At 43.6% G+C, this 27809-nt stretch overlaps 1 protein-coding gene across 1 annotated transcript; it reads left to right on the forward strand.

Annotated features, from left to right (window-relative positions):
* The first annotated feature begins 3610 nt into the window (after positions 1-3610).
* si:ch211-167j9.5 (fibroblast growth factor receptor homolog 1) lies at positions 3611-27809 on the forward strand. The gene is made up of 11 exons (XM_014163617.2): positions 3611-4244; positions 4400-4492; positions 14906-15131; positions 15519-15657; positions 20093-20191; positions 21029-21189; positions 21857-21994; positions 22222-22333; positions 22552-22651; positions 24527-24626; positions 27434-27809. Exons 1-11 carry the CDS (start codon positions 4204-4206, stop codon positions 27515-27517), a joined length of 1293 nt encoding a protein of 430 aa, XP_014019092.1. The 5' UTR covers positions 3611-4203; the 3' UTR covers positions 27518-27809.

The following is a 27809-nucleotide window of genomic DNA, read 5'->3' on the forward strand; positions in this document are numbered from 1 at the left end:
TGTACAAATTCATGATTACAAAAAATATGCTTTTTGTTCTTATTTTAAGGTTTAGGCATAAAGTTAACAGTGTGGTTATGTTTAAAAACAGATTTTTAAGAAGATAAGTTTTAGAAATTGATGGGGTTTAGTCATAATTATGACATTGTGGCTGTGGTAACTAGTGATGACCGATTTGGGCAGAAAGACTGCATTATCAGGAGATTTTAGTTCAGTGGACTGTCAGAGGAGACGTTGCCCTTTGTTCCAATACTTGAGAAATGCATCCTTCCTACATTCCTTGAAGTAATCACAGAGCTGAAGTGGTTGGGTTGGTGAAAGTACCATGGTGGTAACCTTCGATTGTAGCTATCCAATCACTTATAGATATGTGATTACCTTAAGGAAGGAAGGACGCATTTCTAAAGTATTGGAACAGGCCCAGTGTACTGGAAGAATGCACCTGAACCACTTTATTTTATTTCACCTTTAACTTTAAAGTCATTGAGATATTTTTGTTTTTTGTCTGGCTTTTAGTAGCAGCTCTTCTGTAGAGCGGCCATCTTTTTACGTCACCGCTGTGAACAGATGTTTCTTCCCAGGAAAACAATACGATACTCAACGGTTCTCGTTATTTAGGATTTCTAAACGTTCGACTATAGTGAGGTTGTCCTCCAAGCAAGTTCCAGATTCATTCAGGAGAATGTAGGGTGATCCTTAAAGATTCATTCAGGAGAATGTAGGGTGATCCTTAAAGTTAACCCCTTCAAAAGTTGTTGATACTATATTTTTTTGGGGGGGGGGATTATGATCGTCATGGATGCACTGGATAACATTTCTGTCATTGAATGAAATGGTATTTTCCTTGTCAGAAAATGTATTGTGAGATTAATGCAGATTGAATTACTGAACGTTCTTTTGTCTTTTTTTTAATATATTTCTCTTCCCACCCACTGTAAAACGATGTCTAACTATTGAATGTTATAGGGAATTTTGTCCATTATTTTAAATACACTCTACATGACCAAAGGTATGTGGACACCTCCTGGTCGAAAATCCCATTCCCAAATCATGGGCATTAATATGGAGTTGGTCCCGCCTTTTGCTGCTATAACAGCCTCCAGTCTTCTGGGAAGGCTTCCCACTAGATGTTGGAACATTGCTGCTGGGACTTGCTTCCATTCAGCCACAAGAACATTAGTGAGGTGGGGCACTGATGTTGGGCGATTAGGCCTGGCTCCCAGTCGGCGTTCCAATTCATACCAAAGGTGTTCGATGGGGTTGAGGTCAGGGCTCTGTGCAGGCCAGTCAAGTTCTTCCACACCGATCTCGACAAACCATTTCTGTATGGACCTCACTTTGTGAACGGGGGCATTGTCATGCTGAAACAGGAAAGGGCCTTCCCCAAACTGTTGCCACAAAGTTGGAAGCACAGAATCATCTAGAATGTCATAGTATGCTGTAGCGTTAAGATTTCCCTTCACTAGAACTAAGGGGCCTAGCCTGATCCATGAAAAACAGCCCCAGACCATTATTCCTTCTCCACCAAACATGGAATCCGCCAAACACAAATTCGTCCAATGGCTGAGAGCTGTACGCCACTCCAGCCGATGCTTGGCATTGCGCATTTTAGGCTTGTGTGCGGCTGCTCGGCCATGGAAATCCATTTCATGAAGCTCCCGACGAACAGTTCTTGTGCTGACATTGCTTCAAGAGGCAGTTTGGAACTCGGTATTGAGATTGTGTGGCCTACCACTTTGCGGGTGAGCTGTTGTTGCTCCTAGATGTTTCTACTTCACAGTAACAGCACTTACAGTCGACCAGAGCAGCTCTAGCAGGGCAGAAATTTAACGAGCTGACTTGTTGGAAAGGTGGCATCCTATGACGGTGCCGCATTTGAAAGTCACTGAGCTCTTCAAGTAAGGCCATTCTACTGCCAATGTTTGTCTATGGAGTTTGCATGGCTGTGTGCTTGATTTTTATACACCTGTCAACAACAGGTGTGACTGAAATAGCCAAATCCACTCATTTGAAAGGGTGTCCATACTTTTGTATATACAGTGTACATCACTTCATTCCAATAGAACAGTCCCATGTTCCAATGTTTACACTAGCATACAGTAGCACTTAGAATGCCTACCCAATACATTGCTTCATACTAAGTAGTGGTTTAGTGTGGATATCTGAACCGCATATCCAAGTCAAACAAAGCGGCTTTCTACATTTTGCTTGAGAAGAGTCCCAAATGGCATCCCCAATATACCCTTTGGAGTGCCCCATTTGGGACTTGGTTTGTAGCGATGCAGTGGCTCTGAACTCTGCTGTATGGGCTAGATGTGCCCTGCACTGAGACTCATTTAAGCGAGACAGGAAATTAGGACTTGTGTCACAAACATCACCCTATCCCTATGTCGTGCACTACTTTTGACTAGGGCTCTGGTCAAAAGTAGTGCACCATGTAGGGAATAGGGTGGCATTTTATACCTTGCCCTTTACCGCATCTTCAGCACTCTTTACCAGCAGCAAGCACAGAGATGCCATCCTGGAACCCATGGCCCTACTGGTTCACTTCAGATCCAGTCAGCTACATTTTGTTCTGGATTCCTATGAGCATTTCAATCCTGTGAAGCCCAGGGCTAATGTATTAACTGACCAGTGAACACCCCTCCCTCTGTGGCAGGATGGTATGACCCGTTGGCAGATAGTGCAGTCTACTACTGAAATTATTACTTTTTGTCCTCCCTTATTTTTGATGGATCAGAAAGAGATGTATTAATTTAAATTATCTTTTTATTTTGTAAAAAGTGTTTAAAGAATAAAAATGATATTGCACTGACATTGAAAATGTACATAAAGTGTTTTGTAAATAAGCCGTTAAAACAGATGTATTTGAATATGAACTGTAAAAGAGAAAACAATACTGTACTTGTAGTTGTATATGGTGTGATGATACTGTTGATCTGTAACTAATATCCAAGCAACACATTCAATACAACAGATGCAATTAAGGCATTCATTTGATGGGTTGGTTTTCTTGTGTGTGCGTGCAGTTGTCTGACGTGTGTGTGTGTGTGTGTGTGTGTGTGTGTGTGTGTGTGTGTGTGTGTGTGTGTGTGTGTGTGTGTGTGTGTGTGTGTGTGTGTGTGTGTGTGTGTGTGTGTGTGTGTGTGTGTGTGTGTGTACGTGTGTGTGTGTACGTGTGTGTGTGTGTACGTGTCAGAGAGTGAGGGCTCCAATCATGCTTGCAGCAGGCCCATCCTGCAGGTCTAGGTATTGTGAGATGAGTTCGTATCTGTGAGCGGAAACCCCAACCTTCCACGTTTAGTCCGTGTCTCTTTCTGCAGAACAGACCAGCTAGCAGCTGTGGTGGTTGGAACAGTTACTTCCCCGAAACAAAGACTCACAGCATGTTATTTATGACTGACCCCAAAAAAAACTACAGACAGTCGGTGCGTCCTAAATGGCAACCTATTCCTTACATAGAGCCCTATGGGCCCTGGTCAAAAGTAGTGCACTGTATAGGAAATGGGGTGCCATTTGGGACGCAGATGGGACCGAACTTCACTGTGAAGCATCTATTTCCAACTGAAGAAGTTTTGTCTATTTGGCTGTCTGCTTCGTACTCCTCCATATAGATCATATCATTCGTATTCATTATATCCTTCACTGCCCATAATTGATCTGAAAGAAAGGTCATACGATACGGATAGTTCCTCCAACATTTCGTGGACCTGGGTGTTCGTTGTATAGATGCTGTAAGTGTCTCTGTCAGTCAGACGGCTCGGTCTCGGCGTCAGGGGTTTTCGAAAACCACGGAATGCTACTGTGCATTTCCCCTCTCCGTGCAGTGTGCTTCTCGAGCAAACAAAAACCCCTCCTTCTGACTCCAATAACACAGGATATGATGTATTCTATTTCCTCTCAACGGGTGTCTTCTCTTCAAGGGGTCTCAGAGAAAAGCAGATAGTAGGCTATCACTGTTATCTACAGAGAATCATTCTGTGAGTTACGTCTAGAGGACGTCCAGGTATGTTGTTGGGCAGTGCCAGTTTAAAAAGTTAGTGCAGTGTGTTATGAAACAGATGTATACTCACCAGGGACCCTTTTTGAGAGGACAGGTAGGGTTAGACAAGTAGGTAGGTGGCGGTCTCTGTTCTTTTACAAGGACTTCTGAATCCTCACTGACATGCTGTCTGCATGAACAAGGATGAGTGACTGGATGACATGACGGCCTCCATGAACAATTCAACCACCCAATTCTCCAAGTGAGTTCACCTGGAATGGAAATGGAATTTAAGCCTATACCTCGATGTAATCTTATGTGAATAATTATATGTCTGAAAGTTAAGTACATTGCTGTACATAGTGGGACCTATCTTGTGTGCTTGTGTGTACCTAAACTCTCGTCTGGCACTTCCAGCATGAAGTTGGACCTACCTCATTACCTCCTCATCGGGGTGTGTCTGCTCATCATCCTGGTTTTCATAGTGCTGGGGACTCTGTGGCTGAAAAAGTAAGACGGCTCACCTCAATGTGTTTGTGAGAAATGGTCTGTATTCTACTTTTCGATTAAACATTGCGGTTTGAAGTTACGTGAGCCTGTGTCAGCTACTACTGTAGGGACGCTGAGCAAAGGAAAGCTGTGTAGACTTAGACTATAGATACTGTATAAGAGGAGATTCAGAAGGGGCCAAGCACTGCGTCTCCCAACAACTGCAAATTAACAACCTTCAGCAATTTTGGAATTAAATTAATAAGCGGATCCAAAAAAGAGTTACAAAAAAATTGAAATCATACTGGAAAATGGTGAACTTGATCATCAGAGGAATTGTGTAATGGATAACTGGAAGAATGGTTTTGCTAACCTATTTTCAGGCAATAATATACCATCTTGTGTTTGATGATGACTTAAATTATACTTATAACTTATAGAATCGGTTGGAAATTGAGATGAAATAGGGCTGGATAAACCTCAAACTCATTCCCGACTGAAACATTTACTATGGAGGAAGTTGGGGAAGGCTTTTGAAAAAGGCAATAACAAGAAGAAAAACGACAGGAATTGAGGAGCTTCCAAAAACGGTCTGAAAATCTCCTAGGTTACTGCAGATTCTATTATGTCCTTTTTCAAATGTGTTTTGAAAATGGTACCATCCCTTCAACTTGGTACAGATCAATCATTCTAGCGTTCCAATAAACTACAGGTCAGCCTTATTAGCAGTCTATAGTTATACTCTGGGATCTTAAACGAGTTCAGTTATACTCTGGGATCTTAAACAACAGGTTCAGTTATTTTTTTTTAAACATTTTAGTCATTTAGCAGACGCTTTTATCCAGAGCGACTTACAGTAGTGAATGCATACATTTCATACATTTCACTTCATGCATTTTTTTTTTCTTTTTCGTACTGGCCCGCGGTGGGAATCGAACCAAAAACCCTGGCGTTGCAAACACCATGCTCTACCAACTGAGCCACAGGGAGCCAGTTATACTCTGGGATCTGAAACAACAGGTTCAGTTATACTCTGGGATCTGAAACAACAGGTTCAGTTATACTCTGGGATCTGAAACAACAGGCGCAGTTATACTCTGGGATCTGAAACAACAGGTGCAGTTATACTCTGGGATCTGAAACAACAGGCACAGTTATACTCTGGGATCTGAAACAACAGGTGCAGTTATACTCTGGGATCTGAAACAACAGGTGCAGTTATACTCTGGGATCTGAAACAACAGGTGCAGTTATACTCTGGGATCTGAAACAACAGGTGCAGTTATACTCTGGGATCTGAAACAACAGGTGCAGTTATACTCTGGGATCTGAAACAACAGGTTCAGTTATACTCTGGGATCTGAAACAACAGGCTCAGTTATACTCTGGGATCTGAAACAACAGGTGCAGTTATACTCTGGGATCTGAAACAACAGGCGCAGTTATACTCTGGGATCTGAAACAACAGGTGCAGTTATACTCTGGGATCTGAAACAACAGGTGCAGTTATACTCTGGGATCTGAAACAACAGGTTCAGTTATACTCTGGGATCTGAAACAACAGGTGCAGTTATACTCTGGGATCTGAAACAACAGGTGCAGTTATACTCTGGGATCTGAAACAACAGGTTCAGTTATACTCTGGGATCTGAAACAACAGGTGCAGTTATACTCTGGGATCTGAAACAACAGGTTCAGTTATACTCTGGGATCTGAAACAACAGGTGCAGTTATACTCTGGGATCTGAAACAACAGGTGCAGTTATACTCTGGGATCTGAAACAACAGGTTCAGTTATACTCTGGGATCTGAAACAACAGGTTCAGTTATACTCTGGGATCTTATACTCTGGGATCTGAAACAACAGGCACAGGTATACTCTGGGATCTGAAACAACAGGCTCAGTTATACTCTGGGATCTGAAACAACAGGTTCAGTTATACTCTGGGATCTGAAACAACAGGTGCAGTTATACTCTGGGATCTGAAACAACAGGCACAGGTATACTCTGGGATCTGAAACAACAGGTTCAGTTATACTCTGGGATCTGAAACAACAGGTTCAGTTATACTCTGGGATCTGAAACAACAGGTTCAGTTATACTCTGGGATCTGAAACAACAGGTTCAGTTATACTCTGGGATCTGAAACAACAGGCACAGTTATACTCTGGGATCTGAAACAACAGGCTCAGTTATACTCTGGGATCTGAAACAACAGGTGCAGTTATACTCTGGGATCTGAAACAACAGGCTCAGTTATACTCTGGGATCTGAAACAACAGGCTCAGTTATACTCTGGGATCTGAAACAACAGGTTCAGTTATACTCTGGGATCTGAAACAACAGGCACAGTTATACTCTGGGATCTGAAACAACAGGCTCAGTTATACTCTGGGATCTGAAACAACAGGTTCAGTTATACTCTGGGATCTGAAACAACAGGTGCAGTTATACTCTGGGATCTGAAACAACAGGTGCAGTTATACTCTGGGATCTGAAACAACAGGCACAGTTATACTCTGGGATCTGAAACAACAGGTGCAGTTATACTCTGGGATCTGAAACAACAGGTTCAGTTATACTGTGGGATCTGAAACAACAGGTGCAGTTATACTCTGGGATCTGAAACAACAGGTGCAGTTATACTCTGGGATCTGAAACAACAGGTTCAGTTATACTCTGCGATCTGAAACAACAGGTGCAGTTATACTCTGGGATCTGAAACAACAGGTGCAGTTATACTCTGGGATCTGAAACAACAGGCTCAGTTATACTCTGGGATCTGAAACAACAGGTGCAGTTATACTCTGGGATCGAAACAAAGGGCAGTTATACTCTGGGATCTGAAACAACAGGCACAGGTATACTCTGGGATCTGAAACAACAGGTGCAGTTATACTCTGGGATCTGAAACAACAGGCACAGTTATACTCTGGGATCTGAAACAACAGGTGCAGTTATACTCTGGGATCTGAAACAACAGGCGCAGTTATACTCTGGGATCTGAAACAACAGGTTCAGTTATACTCTGGGATCTGAAACAACAGGTGCAGTTATACTCTGGGATCTGAAACAACAGGTTCAGTTATACTCTGGGATCTGAAACAACAGGTGCAGTTATACTCTGGGATCTGAAACAACAGGCACAGTTATACTCTGGGATCTGAAACAACAGGCACAGTTATACTCTGGGATCTGAAACAACAGGTTCAGTTATACTCTGGGATCTGAAACAACAGGTTCAGTTATACTCTGGGATCTGTCAACAACAGGTTGGGGTCAATCATATCGAAGGCTGTACTGAAATCTAACAGTACAGCTCCCACAATCTTCTTATTATCAATTTCTTTCAACCAATCATCAGTCATTTGTGTCAGTGCAGTAGAGCATGGTGTTTGCAATGCCAGCATGGTGTGTGCAACGCCAGGGTTGTGGGTTCGATTCCCACGGGGGGGCCAGTACAAAAATGCATGAAATGAAATATATGAAATGTGTGCATTCACTACTGTAAGTCGCTCTGGATAAGAGTGTCTGCTAAATGACTAAAATGTAAAATGTAAATGTCCATGTTGAGTGCCCTTCTCTATAAGCATGGTGAACATCTGTTGTTCATTTGTTTACAGAGAAATAGCATTGTATTTGGTCAAAGACCATTTTTTCCCCCAACAGTTTGCTAAGAGCTGGCAGCAGGCTGATAGGTCTGCTGTTAGAACCAGTAAAGGCTGATTTACCTCTCTTGGGTAGCGGAAGTACTTTGGCTTCCCGCCAGGCCTGAGGACAAAGGTTCAGATTAAAGATATGACAGAAAAGGCTTTAGATGTGCCAAGTGAAACTGCAACAACAATACTTCAATAAATCTTGACATTAGATCTTCTCTAAGTATTACAGGGATATGGCTCTATATATATATATATATACAGCAACACTTCCCCCATAAGCATTCCTGTCTCTTCTATAGATGTTATATCCTTGTATTTCTACTGCTGTATCATCAAATGAATTATCTGAGTCTCAGAAAGTCTTCGGAAAGTATTCAAACCCCTTGACTTTTTCCACATTTTGTTACATTAGTCTTATTGTAAAGTTGATTCATCGTTTTTCCCCCTCATCAATCTACACACAATACCCCTAATGACAATTTTTTTTTAAACGTGTTTTTAGAGATTTTTGCTAATTTATTAAAAATAAAAACTGAAATATCAGATTTACTCAGTACTTTGTTGAAGGACCTTTGGCAGCAATTACAGCCTTGACTCTTCTTGGGTATGATGTTACAAGCTTGGCACACCTGTATTTGGGGAGTTTCTCCCATTCTTCTCTGCAGATCCTCTCAAGCTATGTCAGGTTGCTGTGCAGCTATTTTAGGTATCTCCAGAGATGTTCAATCGGGTTTAAGTCCGGGCTCTGGCTGGGCCACTCGGGGACATTCAGAGACTTGTCCCGAAGCCATTCCTGCATTGTCTTGGCTGGGTGCTTAGGGTCTTTGTCCTGTTGGAAGGTGAACCGTCATCCTAGTCTCAGGTCCTGACTGCTCTGGAGCAGGTTTCCATCAAGGATCTCTCTGTACTTTGCTCCGATCATCTTTGCCTTGATCCTGACTAGTCTCCCTGTCCCTGAAAAACATCCCCACAGCATGATGCTGCAACCACCATGCTTCACCATAGGGATGGTGCCAGGTTTCCTCCAGACGTGACGCTTGGCATTCAGGCCAAAGAGTTCAATCTTGGTTTCATCAGACTAGAGAATCTTGTTTCTCATGGTCTGAGAGTCCTTTAGGTGCCTTTTGGCAAACTCCAAGCGGGCTGTCATGTGCCTTTTACGCAGGAGTGGCTTGTGTCTGGACACTCTACCATAAAGGCCTGATTGGTGGAGTGCTGCAGAGATGATTGTCCTTCTGGAAGTTTCTGCCATCTTCACATGGGAACTCCACAGCTCTGTCTGAGTGACCATTGGGTTCTAGGTCACCTCCCTGACCAAGGCCCTCAGTTTGGCCGGGCAGACAGCTCTAGGAAGAGTCTTTATTTAAAGGGGTGGATCAGCTTTAATATTGCGGAAAGATTGTTGCTTCCATCAATGTAATTGTCTGCATTTCCAATCCCCCATATATTTCCAATCCCCCATATATTTCCAATCCCCCATATATTTTTGGGGTAAATATACATACATACATACATACATACATACATACATACATACATACATTAACACTTAGGCTTCTACCTTCAGTTTATGCATATTTTACAGACAATCTATTTTACACTAGTTATATTTTGTTTGTTTTTAGTCCTTCCTCTATTTCTGATGTCCATCCAGTTTGATTTATATTTGTAACTGTGCTATTTCACAAAGTTTCTGAACCTATATACATTTTACAGACCCCGTATGTTTTACATTGGTTATCTTGTTATTAGTCCCACCCTTCAGCTCCATTCAACCCCTCCCATCTATCTCTCTTAACACCATCCATTTTGGATTTCTATTTGCCATATATTTTTCAACTGTGCTGTGATGCTTCACAAAAGTACTGAACCTTTCTATTCTCATAGCTTCTACAGATTGTAAATTAAAGATTTTTTTTAAATTCTAAAATAATAATTATATTATTGATTGATTGACTATGGCTTTTCAAATCACCCAGTATTGCTATCTGCAGCGTTAGTTCTAGGTAAATGTTGCAATTCTTCAGCCATTCCTGGACCTGTGACCAAAAACAAGCTACATATGGACAGTACCAAAATAAATGATCTAATGACTCTGGCTCCTCACAGCAGAATCTGCAGAGCTGGGAAGATTGGATCCCCCATATATATAACATTATATTGATTGCAAGACGTTTGTATAATAATTTAAATTGAGAAATTTGAAGTTTTGAATCCGACGTTGTTTTGCGTGTCGAAAAATCTCTTCCCAACTATTTTGCAATTTATATGGCACAGCTGTCAAATGTTTGGTCCTTAATTGGTATGTTTTTACTCATCACAATTGTCTTTAACCATTTATTTTCTTTAATGCAGGGCTGACAGACAAGTTCCTTACTTTTTCCCCCTTCCACTTGCCTCTTCCATTTATGTGGTAATGCTGCAATTAGTTGGTTGTAATTTTAGGTAGAGCAGAGTCTTGGTGGTTTCAAACTTCTTCCATTTAAGAATGATGGAGGCCGCTTGGGGACCTACAATGCTGCAGATATTTTTTGGTACCCTTCCCCAGATCTGTGTCTCGAACACAATCCTGTCTCGGAGCTCTACGGACAATTCCTTCGAGCTCCTGGTTTGGTTTTCGCTCTGACATAAACTCTCAACTGTGGGACCTTATATAGACAGGTGTGTGTGCCTTTCCAAATCATGTCCAATCATTTGAAGTTGTAGAAACATCTCAAGGATGATCAATGAAAACAGGATGTACCTGAGCTCAATTTCGCATCTCATAGCAAAGGGTCTGAATACTTATGTAAATACTGTTTTTAATTTGTAATATTGTGTGTAGTTTGCTGAGTATTTTTTTTTAAACAAACAATTTTAGAATAAGGCTGTAATGTAACAAAATGTCAAAATTCAAGGGGTCTGAATACTTTCCTAGTGCACTGTATAAATGTTATCTGATCTTAGCAAGTAATTGATTTCATGAACCTTATTTCTAAGGCTACATATATTAATATGGGCTATGTTCAGCCCTTTCCTGGGTAGCTTATCAGAGATAGACATAATACTGAAAAGACAAAACAAAGCACGATAAAAATTATATACATTCAGCAGTCCGTTAATCAATTGGTGTGGGTGTGTTTGCTGCGGGGTTGAAGCTACGAACCCATAGGCTTGGAACTCTCACCCATTCCAGGCTTCTGGGAAGGAGGGCGGACAATGAGCCTATCATAGTAGATGTAAGCAATGTCCTCACGCGTTCTGGCAGCTTTCGTGGCTGGGATAATTTCGTTCCTCTTCTGGCGCACAGCTTCAGGATAGTCCTCATTAAGGAAGATATAAGGCCTCTCAAGTTCTTGGCCCTTTCCAGAACAGCTACATTACCTTGTCCTTGAACCCCAGGAACTTGACCGCTATCGACCTGGGCCTCACACCTGGGCCGGTAGTGGGTTTTACCGTCCTGTGGGCTAACTCCACCTCAATCTTCCTGTGGTCCATTTTCAATTTCTCAGAGATAATTTCCCTCACTTTGTCCTCAGACTCCGTCCAGGTCTCATGTGGAGATTCTGTAATTCCGTCACCAACCATGTTATTCCACCTTGATTGTCCCTAGAGATAATCAAATGTATCCGTCATTGTGATCATGGATTCACACACACAACTGATGTCCCCTCTCAATGACTTAAAGATTGCTGTCATCTTCCAGTTCTCCTGTTTTAAACTAATATAGCTGACCCTAGGAGAACTGCAAACCGTTCTTCAGGTCATGGACCTCTCTGGTCAGGTCCTCCATTCTTTTATTAGTTGACTCCACCCGTATTTGAACAAAACACTTGAAGCTATTTTCTTGTTGTTGTAACAACTGCTTGTAGAACTATTTGTGTTTGTTTAAAATATCCAGGACACCAATAATAAGAAGAGACTTGCTTGGACCAAGAAACACGAGCAATGGACATTAGATCGGTGGAAATCTGTCCTTTGGTCTGATGAGTCCAAATTTGAGATTTTTGGTTCCAACCGCCGTGTCTTTGTGAGACGCAGAGTAGGTGAACTGATGATCTCCACATGTGTGGTTCCCACCGTGAAGCATGGAGGAGGAGGTTTGAAGGTCCCTTGCTTGACACTGTCAGTGATTTATTTTGAATTCAAGGCACACTTAACCACCATGGCTACCCTAGCATTCTGCAGCGATACGCCATCCCATCTGGTTAGCGCTTAGTGGGACTATCATTTGTTTTTCAATAATGACCCAAAACACCTTTAGATTGTGTAAGGGCTATTTGTCCAATAAGGAGAGTGATGGAGTGCTGCACCAGATGACCTGGCCTTCACAATCACCTGACCTCAACCCAACTGAGATGGTTTGGGATGAGTTGGACCGCAGAGTGAAGGAAAAGCAGCCAACAAGTGCTCAGCATATGTGGGAACTCCTTCAAGACTGTTGGAAAAGCATTCCAGGTGAAGCTGGTTGAGAGAACGCTTCAGTCTCCTGTGGACAGGTAAATGAGTTGAAGACTGAATGTTTTCCCACTCTGTTTGGAGTCAAATAAGGCAACATGCTCTTCCCAACTTTTTGTCATTTTTGTAAATGACTTGGCACCAGCAAATCAAGTGTTCTAACCTAGGAGTTCAATTAGATGACATGACATGACTTTGGGGATATTATTGTACACAGATGAAAATGTTCTCCTTCCACCCTTGAGAAAGGAACTCAGTGCTGTATTTAAGGAAGCAGATCTACCACACATATATTTAGAAACAAGTTACAATGCAATGTTAACATGATAAAACACAGGTTAAAACTAAGCTACAAAGACAAATGGTCAACGGACATAATGGCTAAAACCAAAACTCAGAACCTCCAACCAGATCAGAAATGGCTACGATCAGAACCTTATGAACCTTAACCTTTCACCTTGTGTGCCCAGTTAAGAACTGTGCATGATAGAGTAAAAACATTTTTGTAAATGTATTAAAAATGACTTATTTACATAAGTATTCAGACCATTTGCTATGAGACTCAAAATTGAGCTCAGGGGCATCTTGTTTCCATTGATCATGCTTGAGATGGAGTCCACCTGTGGTAAATTCAATTGATTGGACATGATTTGGAAAGACACACACCTGTCTATATAAGGTTCCACAGTTGACAGTGCATGTCAGAGCAACAACCAAGATATGAAGTCGAAGGAATTGTCTGTAGAGGAGGATTGGATTGTGTTCAAGGCACAGATCTGGGGAAGAGTACTAAAATATTTCTGCCGCATTGAAGGTCCAAGAACACAGTGACCTCCATCATTCCTAAATGTTTCCTAGAAGTTTGGAACAACAAAGACTCTTCCTAGAGCTGGCCGCCCGGCCAAACTGAGAAATTGGGGGAGACGGGCCTTGGTCAGGGAGGTGACCAAGAACCTGATGTTCACTCCACCAATCAGGCCTTTATTGTAGAGTGGCCAAACGGAAGCCACTCCTCAGTAAAAGGCACATGACAGCCCGCTTGGAGTTTGCTAAAGTTACCTAAAGACTCTCAGACCATGAGAAACAAGATTCTCTAGTCTGATGAAACCAAGATTGAACTATTTGGCCTGAATGCCAAGTGTCACGTCTGGAGGAAATCTGGCACCATCCCTATGGTGAAGCATGGTGGTGGCAGCATCATGCTGTGGGGATGTTTTTCAGCAGCAGGGACAGGGAGACTAGTCAGGATTGAGGGAAAGATGAACGGAGCAAAGTATAGAGAGATCCTTGATGAAAACCTGCTCCAGAGCACTCAGGACCTCAGACTGGGGCGAAGGTTCATCTTCCAACAGGACAACGACCCTAAGCACACAGCCAAGACAACGCAGGGGTGGCTTCGGGACAAGTCTCTGAATGTCCTTGAGTGGCCCAGCCTGAGCACAAACTTGAACCTGATTGAACATCTCTGGAGAGACCAGAAAATAGCTGTGCAGCGACGCTCCCCATCTAACCTGACAGAACTTGAGAGGATCTGCAGAGAAGAATGGGAGAAACTTCCCAAATACAGGTGTGCCAAGCTTGTACCGTCATACCCAAGAAGACTCAAGGGTGTCACGCCCTGACCTGAGAGAGACGTTTTTCTCTGTTTGGTTAGGTCAGGGTGTGACATGGGGTGGGCATTCTATATGTCATATTTCTATGTTGTTTTTTTCTTTTATTGGCCTAGTATGGTTTCCAATCAGAGGCAGCTGTCTATCGTTGTCACTGATTGGGAATCAGATTTAGGCAGCCATTTTTCCCTCCTTCAGTGTGGGATGATGTTTTTGTCAGCTCAGTAAGCCTGCAGAATGTGACGTTCGTTTTTTCTTTGTTTGTTATTTTGTTTGAGTGTTCTGAGTTACAATAAATATGAGCACTTTCCACGCTGCACCTTGGTCTACTCATTTTGACGATCGTCACACAAGGCTGTAATCGCTGTCACAGGTGCTTCAACAAAGTACTGAGTAAAGGGTCTGAATATTTATGGAAATGGATTTCATGCACTTAAAAAAAAAAATTGCAAAAAAACCCCCAAACATTTTGCTTTGTTGTTATGGGGTATTGTGATGTCATTATGGGGTATTGTGATGTCATTATGGGGTATTGTGTGTAGATTGATTGATGGGGGGAAAAAACTATTTAATCAATTTTAGAATAACGCTGTAACGTAACAAAATGTGGAAAAAGTCAAGGGGTCTGAATACTTTTTGAATACACTGTACTACATAGTATATTGTCTGTCAGCCATTCCCATATGGACCATCTATACACGGAACATCCTCCCTTCTGGCTGTTCAGGTATCGTTCCCTGGAGAGGACCATTCGGGACCTGCGAGGAGGAAGGCCTCTGGGAAATGTACTTTCCACTCCAGACTCCCCGGTCCTCTCTCCTGCTTCCCTCAGCCCGCACCCCGTCACCTTGACAGAGAAGCTGGGGCAAGAGGACCCTGAGGAGCAGACATCACTACAGAGAAACAAGAACAGGTCTGTCACTAACAGACTGCTTTGGAGGCCACCACAACAGGTATGCATACATTTGCTACACACACACATGCGCATAGGACTATACACACACACACAGGAACACACACACAGATAGGATCTACAGACAGTGTGTATGGATGATGTACAGTAGGTAATAACCATATTGTATATCAGAGGAGGCTGGTGGGAGGAGCTATAGGAGGACGGGCTCATTGTAATGGCTGGAATGGAAGAAATGGAATGCTATCAAACACATTGAATCCACATTTTACTCAGTTCTATTAATTCCATTCCAGCCATTACAATTAACCCATCCACCTATAGCTTCCCCCACCAGCCTCCACTGTTGTATACAGTTTAAAAAGTATACAAAAGTTGAGTAAGTCTATTAACAGTATAACAACCACATTGATGTGATTATCCCCAGGGTCCCCGCTTCACCAAGTCAGACCTCAGTCTGCTGCAGCTCATCAAGGCAGGGAAGGAGGGAGTCTTCTACAAGGCCAGGATGACACGGGGAACCTGCAAGGGACATGGCATGTTCACCTGCAAGATCACCAAAGAGGGTACAGTAGGCTAGGCTAGGCTAGGCTAGGCTAGGCTAGGCTAGGCTAGGCTAGGTTAGGCAAGGCTAGGCTAGGTTAGGCAAGGCTAGGCTAGGCTTATATTAGTCCTATTTCACACATGTACAAGTGTGTATTAATAAGCGTGTGTAAATTGGAAATGTGTTTTTTTTTGCATGTCCCAACTCTTCTAGAGTCACCCTCAGAGAGTAGGGTCAGGGTCTGTATAAGGAATAGCGTGTTATTTGAGATGTACACAAAGAGCCAAGGCTCTACGCTGACCTTTTACAAGGAGGACATGTTGAGAAATGTAGGTGCACACAAAGAAATTTAGGGGCATAATGAAAAATATATGAATGAGTGATGGTATAGAACGGCATAGGCAAGATGCAGTGGATGGTATAGAGTACAGTATATACATATGAGATGAGTAATGTAGGGTATGTAAACATTACATGAAGTGGCATTGTTTAAAGTGGCTAGTGATACATTTATTACATCCATTTTTCCATTATTAAAGTGGCTGGAGTTGAGTCAGTATGTTGGCAGCAGCCACTCAATGTTAGTGATGGCTATTTAACAGTCTGATGGCCTTGAGATAGAAGCTGTTTTTCAGTCTCTCGGTCCCAGCTTTGATGCACCTGTACTGACCTCACCTTCTGGATGGTAGCGGGGTGAACAGGCAGTGGCTCGGGTGGTTGTTGTCCTTGATGATCTTTTTGGCCTTCCTGTGACATCGGGTGGTGTAGGTGTCCTGGAGGGCAGGTAGTTTGCCCCCAGTGATGCATTGTGCAGACCTCACAACCCTCTGGAGAGCTTTACGGTTGTGGGCAGAGCAGTTGCCGTACCAGGCGGTGATACAGCCCGACAGGATGCTCTCAATTGTGCATCTGTAAAAGTTTGTGAGTGTTTTTGGTGACAAGCCAAATTTCTTCAGCCTCCTGAGGTTGAAGAGGAGCTGCTGCGCCTTCTTCACCACGCTGTCTGTGTGGTTGGACCATTTCCGTTTGCCCGTGATGTGTACGCTGAGGAACTTAAAACTCTCCACCCTCTCCACTACTGTCTCGTCGATGTGGATAGGTGGCTGCTCCCTCTGCTGTTTCCTGAAGTCCACGATCATCTCCTTTGTTTTGTTGACATTGAGTGAGAGGTTGTTTTCCTGACACCACACTCCGAGTGCCCTCACCTCCTCCCTGTAGGCCGTCTCGTCGCTGTTGGTAATCAAGCCTACCACTGTAGTGTAGTCTGCAAACTTGATGATTGAGTTGGAGGCGTGCATGGCCACGCAGTCGTGGGTATATGCGTTTGCGGAAGTTAGAATAACAATGATCCAGGTTTTACCAGCCCTGGTAGCACAATCGATATGCTGATAGAATTTAGGGAGCCTTGTTTTCAGATTAGCCTTGTTAAAATCCCCAGCTACAATAAATGCAGCCTCAGGATATGTGCTTTCCAGTTTACATAGAGTCAAATGAAGTTCGTTCAGTGCCGTCGATGTGTCTGCTTGGGGGGGGGGGGATGTACATGACTGTGATTATAATCGAAGAGAATTCTCTAGGTAGATAATGCGGTCGGCATTTGATTGTGAGGAATTCTAAGTCAGGTGAACAAAAGGACTTGAGTTCCTGTATATTGTTATGATCACACCACGTCTCGTTAATCATAAGGCATACACCACCGCCCTTCTTCTTACCAGAGAGATGCTTGTTTCTGTCGGCGCGATGCATGAAGAAACCAGGTGGCTGTATCGACTCCGATAGCGTGTCTCGAGTGAGCCATGTTTCCTTGAAACAAAGAATGTTACAGTCTCTGATGTCTCTCTGGAAGGCTACCCTTGCTCGGATTTCGTCTACCTTGTTGTCAAGAGACTGGACATTGGCGAGTAGTATGCTCAGGAGCGGTGCGCGATGTGCCCGTCTACGGAGCCTGACCAGAAGACCACTCCGTCTGCCCCTTCTACGGCGTCGTTGTTTTGGGTCGCCGGCTGGGATCCCATCCATTGTCCTGGGTGGTGGGCCAAACAGAGGATCCGCTTCGGGAAAGTTGTATTCCTGGTCGTAATGTTGGTGAGTTGACGTTGCTCTTATATCCAATAGTTCCTCCCGACTGTATGTAATAAAACCTAAGATTACCTGGGGTAACAATGTAAGAAATAACACATAAAAAAAACGAAATACTGCATAGTTTCCTAGGAACGCGAAGCGAGGCGGCCATCTCTGTCGGCGCCGGAAGTAATATTCCTGATGTGGAAACTGCCTGAAAATTCTTTCATTATGTTTTTTTCCCCAAATAGTAATCAAACATTCCCCATTCCACAGGTTCAGAGTTAAAGCCCCATTCCACAGGTTCAGAGTTAATGCCCCATTCCACAGGTTCAGAGTTAAAGCCCCATTCCACAGGTTCAGAGTTAATGCCCCATTCCACAGGTTCAGAGTTAATGCCCCATTCCACAGGTTCAGAGTTAAAGCCCCATTCCACAGGTTCAGAGTTAAAGCCCCATTCCACAGGTTCAGAGTTAATGCCCCATTCCACAGGTTCAGAGTTAATGCCCCATTCCACAGGTTCAGAGTTAAAGGGAGGGATAATCGATGCTTTTCTTCTGAGCTGTCCTGTATTATTCATGAACGTAATCTAGCCTGGGCTAAAGCAAGGAAATCATGTTCTGATGCTGATTGGCTTCTTTTAAGGCAGCTACGATACAAGTGTTATTTTCTTCTCAGGAAGGCCAAGTCTGAATATTTTATGTCTGTTACCACTGATAAACTGAATGATCCTAGAAAGTTGTGGAAGCCTATTAAGTCTATGTCTGGAAACAGTGATGTTAATGAATTACTGTCATGTCTATTGAAGGACTCTGTTGCTGTATATGACAAAACTGAAATGCTGAATTGTTTCAATGAGCACTTTGTATCATCTGGTAGGCTGTTTTATTCAGTGTCCTCTGTCTCTGTACAACTCTGTGTGGATGAACCAGTGAGAGCTGGTCAAACTTTTAGCTTTTTGCCATTCTCAGTGCAGGACGTACATAAAGCCCTGAACTCCTTAGATCAGAGAAAGCCTGGAAGTCTTGATCTTCTTGATCCCTGAATTTTTATTAAAACTGGCAGCTGATTCAATAGCTGATGTCACGTCCTGACCATAGAAAGATGTTATTTTCTATGGTAGAGTAGGTCAGGGCGTGAAAGGGGGTGTTTTTCTATGTTTTCTATTTCTATGTTGTCAAGGTCTAGTTTTGTATTTCTATGTTGGGTTTTGTTTGGGATGATCTCCAATTAGAGGGAGCTGGTCCTCGTTGTCTCTAATTGGAGGTCATACTTAAGTAGGGGTGGGTTTATGGGAGATTATCTTTGAGTCAGTGTATGTTTCACCTCTGCGTCACAGTTTGTTGTTTTTGTCATTCAGTTTATTTATGTATTGCACAGTTTCACAGTGTAAATAAAATGTGGAACGACACACACGCTGCACTTTGGTCCGCTCCTCCTTACGACAACCGTGACAGCTGAACCATATCTGTTCAATTTAACCCTGGAATGTAATGAAATTCCAAAGATCTGTAAATCAGCATTTGTCCTACCAGTTTTAAAAGGGGGAGATCCAACTCTTTTAAATAATAATAGGCCAATCTCAACGCTGTCACCACCGGAGGAAATATTTGAAACCCTTGTGAGTGAACAGCTAAAATAGTTTTTATATACTAACTCTATTTTATCAATGTACCAATCAGGCTTCAGGAATAAGCATAGCACAATTACAGCAGCCATGAAGGTTTTAAATGATATCACTGAAGCCTTTGACAAAAATAGCACTGTCTTTCACTTTTGATACAGTTGATCATGCTGTACTGAGGCATTGTCGAGCGTCGGTCTTTCGGAGAAAGCAGTTGCATGGTTTGCCAACTATCTGTCTGATAGAACTCAGTGCACTCAATTTGATGGGCTCATGTCTGTTAAATTGTAAGTCTTTAATGGTGTGCCCCAGGGCACTGTACTTGGTCCCCTCTTATTCTATTTAGATAAATAATTTTGACAAAAATTTGCTAAATGCGTAACTTCACTTTTATGCTGATGATACTATCATTTATTGTTGTGTCTCGTCTCAAAGTGGAAGAACTTGTCCCGATTTGGTGTTTTTAAATCATTGATGAAGGATTTTGAGGCTGATTCCCTGACCTGACAATGTTTTTAATTTGCTGTTTTATGATTTTGTTATACTCCTGTAAATTCTATATTTTTTACTAGATTACCTGTAGTTTTTCATGTTGTCTGTAAATGGGTAATGAATTGGTGCTGCCTATCTTTCCCAGGACGCTCTTGAAAAAGATATTTAAAATCTCAATGAGCCCTTCCTGGTTAAATAAAGGTTCAATTAAATAAATATGCGAGTAAAACCCGGAGAGTTCAATCTGGTTTTCACTAATAGCATCCATTTTGTCCTGTAGGTGTGACCCCTAAGCGAATGGAGATGGAGGTATCCATTATGAGGAAGCTGGTGCACCACAAGAACGTTCTCCAGCTGCTGGACTGGAACACCACTGAAGGTAAGAACAGACAGCACCTCCAGCTGCTGGACTGGAACACCACTGAGGGTAAGAACAGACAGCACCTCCAGCTGCTGGACTGGAACACCACTGAGGGTAAGAACAGACAGCACCTCCAGCTGCTGGACTGGAACACCACTGAAGGTAAGAACAGACAGCACCTCCAGCTGCTGGACTGGAACACCACTGAAGGTAAGAACAGACAGCACCTCCAGCTGCTGGACTGGAACACCACTGAGGGTAAGAACAGACAGCACCTCCAGCTGCTGGACTGGAACACCACTGAGGGTAAGAACAGACAGCACCTCCAGCTGCTGGACTGGAACACCACTGAGGGTAAGAACAGACAGCACCTCCAGCTGCTGGACTGGAACACCACTGAGGGTAAGAACAGACAGCACCTCCAGCTGCTGGACTGGAACACCACTGAGGGTAAGAACAGACAGCACCTCCAGCTGCTGGACTGGAACACCACTGAGGGTAAGAACAGACAGCACCTCCAGCTGCTGGACTGGAACACCACTGAGGGTAAGGAGGGAAAACGAGCTGAACTTCAGGGTTGCGTCCCAAACGACACCCTACTTTTATAGTGTGCTATATTTGACCACTCTGGGTGACTGCATTATTTACATTGTCTGTCTCCATATAGAGTAGAAAAAGAGTGGCGTCTTATCTATAATATATTACCTACAACTACTGCAAGCTGAATTCTAGTGTGTGTGTGTGTGTGTGTGTGTGTGTGTGTGTGTGTGTGTGTGTGTGTGTGTGTGTGTGTGTGTGTGTGTGTGTGTGTGTGTGTGTGTGTGTGTGTGTGTGTGTGTGTGTGTGTCCTCCCAGAACCCTATGTGTTGATCATGGAGTTTGTGAGCAACGGAACCCTGCGGAGCTTCCTTCAGACCCACAGAGACAAACTGATCTCTGACCCTGAGCTACAGAGCTTGTTCACCATTGCATCCTATCACATCGCACTGGCCATGGAACACCTCCGATCCAAAATGGTACCCACTTTCCTCCTCCCACTCATTCCTTATGACACCAAACTGCCAATGGCATTAACTGCTCTTGGACCAGTCAGTCAGTCAGAAACTGTTCTGGGGTCTGTGTTCCAGATGGTGCACTTTGACCTATGACCAGTTCTTACAGACAGTTAACCCTTACACACAGCTACAGAACATCATGATACACACAGTACAGTCAGAAAACAGTAACTGTTCTGGGATCTGTCCTTACAGACGGTGTTACACACCGTTTAGGTGACAGTAACTGTTCTGGGATCTGTCCTTACAGACGGTGTTACATACCGTTTAGGTGACCGTAACTGTTCTGGGATCTGTCCTTACAAACGGCGTTACATACCGTTCAGGTGACAGTAACTGTTCTGGGATCTGTCCTTACAGACAGTGTTACATACTGTTCAGGTGACAATAACTGATGTGAGATCTGTTCTTACAGGTTGTGCATTGTGACGTAGGATCTGTTCTTACAGACGGTAGCCCAAACATACAACAACAGTACATCTGACAGTAACTGTTCTGGGATCTGTCCTTACAGACGGTGTTACACACCGTTTAGGTGACAGTAACTGTTCTGGGATCTGTCCTTACAGACGGTGTTACATACCGTTCAGGTGACAGTAACTGTTCTGGGATCTGTGTTGTGTTTCAGGTGGTGCACTGTGACCTGGCCCTCAGGAATATCATGGTAAGCAGGTTTCCCTGGGAGGTAAAGGTGTCAGAGTTTGGTCTGGCCAGAGACCTGACCCGCATGAAGAGCCGCCGCAGCAGTCGCAGGAAACACCCACGGGTCAGCCACACACACACACACACACACACACACACACACACACACACACACACACACAGGGTTCAGTAACAAATTCATGGGGGGGGGGACCAGTCACAGGAAGATTGACAATGCTTTTTAGGACAGGAATAGACTTAATCTGTCCTAGGAAACTGGCCTTACCGTGATAATGGTTTCAGTGTGAGTTTTAAAGGGTAACTGTTTCCAATGTGTGGTTATGTGTATAGGAACGTGTGCCTCTACGCTGGTACCCCCCTGAGTACTTCAGAATCAACTATTACAGCTTCAAGGGGGACGTGTGGGCATTTGGCATCGTGCTGTGGGAGATACAGACATTTGGTGAGTTTCGTGTTCATAAACAATGGAAACAAAAAATGTCTAACATCATTTACAAGCCTGTATAGTTGGCTGCCTAGTTGTCCATAAGGATGACAAGCCTGATATTTGTATTTATCTAATCTTTTTATTTACCTAGATAAGTAAATTAGAACGAATTCTAAATTCTATGTAAAATCTAACACCTTGGACATAACACAGTGGGTACTTATGGTTCCCAGGTACCTTACCATACCATGACCTGGAGACACCAGAGGCCGTCGTCTATCACATCTGTGCCGGTCACAAGAATAAAGACCCCGAGGGCTGCAGGCCAGAGATGTGAGTGACCGTGACGTCACTGATATTGTATCACAGGCTGCATCACATCCGGCCGTGATCGGGAGTCCCATAGGGCGGCGCATAATTAGCCCAGAGTCATCCGGGTTTGGCCGGTGTAGGCCGTCATTGTAAATAAGAATTTGTTCTTAACTGACACTTGCCTAGTTAAATTAAATAAGTAAAAAATATTTGATAGTGTTGTGGTTACAGCAGCGACAGGGTCATGTTCAGTAGGGCACAAAACAAAAATCTGTGTTCTTATTGTATAAGTTTAGGTAAGACCTCTTTATTTAACCCTAACCCTTATTGTATAAGTTTAGGTAGGACCTCTTTATTTAACCCTTATTGTATAAGTTTAGGTAGTACCTCTTTATTTAACCCTAACCCTTATTGTATAAGTTTAGGTAAGACCTCTTTATTTAACCCTAACCCTTATTGTATAAGTTTAGGTAGGACCTCTTTATTTAACCCTAACCCTTATTGTATAAGTTTAGGTAGTACCTCTTTATTTAACCCTAACCCTTATTGTATAAGTTTAGGTAGGACCTCTTTATTTAACCCTTATTGTATAAGTTTAGGTAGTACCTCTTTATTTAACCCTAACCCTTATTGTATAAGTTTAGGTAAGACCTCTTTATTTAACCCTAACCTTTATTGTATAAGTTTAGGTAGGACCTCTTTATTTAACCCTAACCCTTATTGTATAAGTTTAGGTAGGACCTCTTTATTTAACCCTTATTGTATAAGTTTAGGTAGGACCTCTTTATTTAACCCTAACCCTTATTGTATAAGTTTAGGTAGTACCTCTTTATTTAACCCTAACCCTTATTGTATAAGTTTAGGTAGGACCTCTTTATTTAACCCTTATTGTATAAGTTTAGGTAGGACCTCTTTATTTAACCCTAACCCTTATTGTATAAGTTTAGGTAGGACCTCTTTATTTAACCCTTATTGTATAAGTTTAGGTAGTACCTCTTTATTTAACCCTAACCCTTATTGTATAAGTTTAGGTAAGACCTCTTTATTTAACCCTAACCTTTATTGTATAAGTTTAGGTAGGACCTCTTTATTTAACCCTAACCCTTATTGTATAAGTTTAGGTAGGACCTCTTTATTTAACCCTTATTGTATAAGTTTAGGTAGGACCTCTTTATTTAACCCTAACCCTTATTGTATAAGTTTAGGTAGTACCTCTTTATTTAACCCTAACCCTTATTGTATAAGTTTAGGTAGGACCTCTTTATTTAACCCTTATTGTATAAGTTTAGGTAGGACCTCTTTATTTAAAAGCCTGAACACAACCCAGGCGTGCACAGCCCCTCTGTGGAATACTGGATGAAGCCGATAGGTTGAAAGTATTCTAGGGCTTCGTCAGAAATGGCTATTCACTATATAGTGCACTACATTTGACCAGGACCCATAGGGGTGCACTATATAGTGCACTACATTTGACCAGGACCCATAGGGGTGCACTATATAGTGAACGGGGTGTCATTTGGGATGCATACTAGCTCTCGTTCTCTCTCTCCCTCCCTCTCTCGCCCCCTCTCTCTCTCTCTCTCTCTCTCTCTCGCCCCCCTCTCCCCCCTCTCTCTCTCCCCCCTCTCTCTCTCTCCCCCTCTCTCGCTCTCCCTCTCCTCTCTCTCTCCCCCGCTCTCGCTCTCTCGCTCGCTCTCTTTCCCCCGCTCTCGCTCTCCCTCTCCCCCGCTCTCTCTCTCCCCGCTCTCGCTCTCCCTCTCCCCCGCTCTCTCCCCCGCTCTCTCTCCCCCGCTCTCTCTCCACCTCTCGCTCTCGCCTCTCTCGCTCTCGCCTCTCTCTCTCTCCCCCGCTCTCTCTATCTCTCTCCCTCTCTCCCTCTCCCTCTCTCCCTCTCAGACTGCAGATAATGCGAGACTGCTGGATGGAACCCTACACTTCCAGGCCCTCCTTCTCAGACATAGTGAGAATCCTGGAGGACATCATGGAGAATGATTCAGTAAGCCACCTTCCATCCACCGCTTCCTCTTCTTCTTCTTCTGTGGAGTTATAGGACAGTTATAAACCCATAGCAATAGAATCTTCTAGGCTTTTGGATTCGTCTATAGCATTGGTCACCAACCTTTTTTGAGTCGAGATCACCGTCAAAAAATAGTTTTTAAACATGATTTAAAAAAACGTCAGCCTATGTAACCTATTAACCTATTCAAAACAGTACTGTAGTAATGAGGTCTGTGCAGTTGGCTGTAGGCCCAACACATTATCACCACATATTGGCTTTGATTGAATTGCCCTGCCAATGCATTGTTGTTCTTCTGAAACCATTTTTGAGGTTATGATCACACCGGTAATAGATCAGTTCTTGTATTACTTGTGAGGCGCCGCTTTAGTGAACATGAATCATGACTTTTATATTTTACTGGGCTGATGGTGTCTGCGTCTGTCAGTCTCAGCGGAGGGACGGAGAGAGCAGCAGACTGAGGGTCCGCCTTTCAACATCCCTCCTCTCTCCCTTTCCTCCACTGACACTGACCAATAAAGAAACACCGTCTTCTAGAAGGTTGCGAAACTCGAGTCGCACTGCATTATTTTTGCCTCGTGCAGAAATTCATGAACAGAGAAAGTGAAATATTCTTCAATATTAAAAAGAAAAGTCTCAAGCCGTTAATAACAACAAGACAAGCCTATAGATACACTTTGCGACTCATTCATTGCAGCTGCAGTGCTTGTTGTAGCACTGAGTGGAAATAGGAAGAACGCTCATTTTATGGCTTATAAAAGTGTTGAATACAAAGTGTTGACAGTACTGAGTAAAAAGTTAAACATGAACTCACTCATAAAAACAGCAGCTCTTTGCTGTATTCATTGACATTGAATATATATATATATTTTTTTAACCAGGCAAGTCAGTTAAGAACAAATTCTTATTTACAATGACGGCCTAGGAACAGTGGGTTAACTGCCTTGTTCAGGGTCAGAACGACAGATTTTTACCTTGTCAGCTCAGGGATTCAAACTTGCAACCTTTCGGTTACTAGTCCAACATTCTAACCACTAGGCTACCTGCCTCTAACCACTAGGCTACCCTGCCTCTAACCACTAGGCCACCTGCCTCTAACCACTAGGCCACCTGCCTCTAACCACTAGGCCACCTGCCTCTAACCACTAGGCCACCTGCCTCTAACCACTAGGCTACTCTGCCTCTCACCACTAGGCCACCTGCCTCTCACCACTAGGCCACCTGCCTCTAACCACTAGGCCACCTGCCTCTAACCACTAGGCCACCTGCCTCTAACCACCAGGCCACCTGCCTCTAACCACTAGGCCACCTGCCTCTAACCACTAGGCCACCTGCTTCTAACCACCAGGCCACCTGCCTCTAACCACTAGGCTACCTGCCTCTAACCACTAGGCCACCTGCCTCTAACCACTAGGCCACCTGCCTCTAACCACTAGGCCACCTGCCTCTCACCACTAGGCCACCTGCCTCTAACCACTAGGCCACCTGCTTCTAACCACCAGGCCACCTGCCTCTAACCACTAGGCCACCTGCCTCTAGCCACTAGGCCACCTGCCTCTAACCACTAGGCTACCTGCCTCTCACCACTAGGCTACCTGCCTCTAACCACTAGGGTACATGCCTCTAACCACTAGGCTACCTGCCTCTAACCACTAGGCTACCTGCCTCTAACCACTAGGGTACCTGCCTCTAACCACTAGGCTACCTGCCTCTAACCACTAGGCTACCTGCCTCTAACCGCTAGGCTACCTGCCTCTAACCACTAGGCTACCTGCCTCTAACCACTAGGGTACCTGCCTCTAACCACTAGGCTACCTGCCTCTAACCACTAGGCAACCTGCCTCTAACCACTAGGCTACCTGCCTCTAACCACTAGGCTACCTGCCTCTCACCACTAGGGTACCTGCCTCTAACCACTACGCCACCTGCCTCTAGCCACTAGGCTACCTGCCTCTAACCACTAGGCTACCTGCCTCTAACCACTAGGCTACCTGCCTCTAACCACTAGGCTACCTGCCTCTAACTACTAGGCTGCCCTGCCTCTAACCACTAGACCACCTGCCTCTAACCACTAGGCTACCTGCTTCTAACCACTAGGCTACCTGCTTCTAACCACTAGGCTACCTGCCTCTAACCACTAGGCTACCTGCCTCTAACCACTAGGCCACCTGGTTTTAAACGTTCTGAAATCTCACAGTATCAACTCGGCTGTAGCTTTTTTTTACTCCTGCTACGTTACTGCAGACGGGAATCTGAGCCATCCGATTGGCCGGTGGTCGGTCCATAGTGCACTTGATTTGCTCCCCCTGGGGAATGCAGTTTGTCACTACCCGGCGCGCAGGGCAGCTGAAACGGTTGTAACTACCGTCAAAAGCTCACAAATAAAAAATACAAAAAATAGGAACACAAGGCTTAGCGTTGGGTTTTTACAGAAATGTTTGGCGATTTGACCGGTTGGTGACTACTGGTCTATAGTTCTAGTTCAATGGTTGAACTTCTCACTTCTCTCTCTCTCTCTGTCATCTCTCTGATCATGTGGTGCATCCCAATAGAATAGTGTCTTCATCTCCTCGCCTATTTACCTTCATTTGATTTTTTTTTTTTAAATGTGGACTGACTATAGACAGTAAAACTTCCTGTAAAACCTCCTGTAGGCATCCTGCAGGTTACACTTGTCCTGTGACTTTAGAACCACAGGACAGGTCTCACAGCAGTAGCATGGTCCAGATACATAGACGACTTGCGTAGGGCTTTTTTTATTTATTGAAATGAACATCTCTTTGTAGGATTATGTGGATGTGGAGAACTCAAGACTTCTGGCAACGAGAGAGACGGACAACCACGACTCAAAAAGCATCAACCATTTCTGAACTTAGCCGTTTTGATCAGTCAAACATCTAGACATTGACAACTCGGCTTTGAGATTTTTCACCTCTATTAAACCAGGCAAGTCAGTTAAGAACAAATTCTTATTTACAATGACAGCCTACCGGGGAACAGTGGGTTAACTGCCTTGTTCAGGGGCAGAACGACAGATTTCTACCTTGTCAGCTCGGGGATTCGATCTTGCAACCTTTCAGTTACTAGTCTAATGCTCTAACCACTAGGCTACCTGCCTCTAACCACGAGGCTACCTGCCTCTAACCACTAGGCCACCTGCCT

This window comes from Salmo salar, chromosome ssa20 (assembly GCF_905237065.1).
Source record: "Salmo salar chromosome ssa20, Ssal_v3.1, whole genome shotgun sequence".
NCBI lineage: Eukaryota > Metazoa > Chordata > Actinopteri > Salmoniformes > Salmonidae > Salmo > Salmo salar.

Excerpts from the sequence above, each read along its gene's own strand:
- si:ch211-167j9.5 (XM_014163617.2), top strand. The coding sequence starts at position 4,204 with ATGACGGCCTCCATGAACAATTCAACCACCCAATTCTCCAA. Across the intron at positions 4,493-14,905 it reads GGGACTCTGTGGCTGAAAAA|GTATCGTTCCCTGGAGAGGA; the intron begins GTAAGACGGCTC and ends CTGGCTGTTCAG. Across the intron at positions 22,334-22,551 it reads GTGGGAGATACAGACATTTG|GTACCTTACCATACCATGAC; the intron begins GTGAGTTTCGTG and ends TATGGTTCCCAG.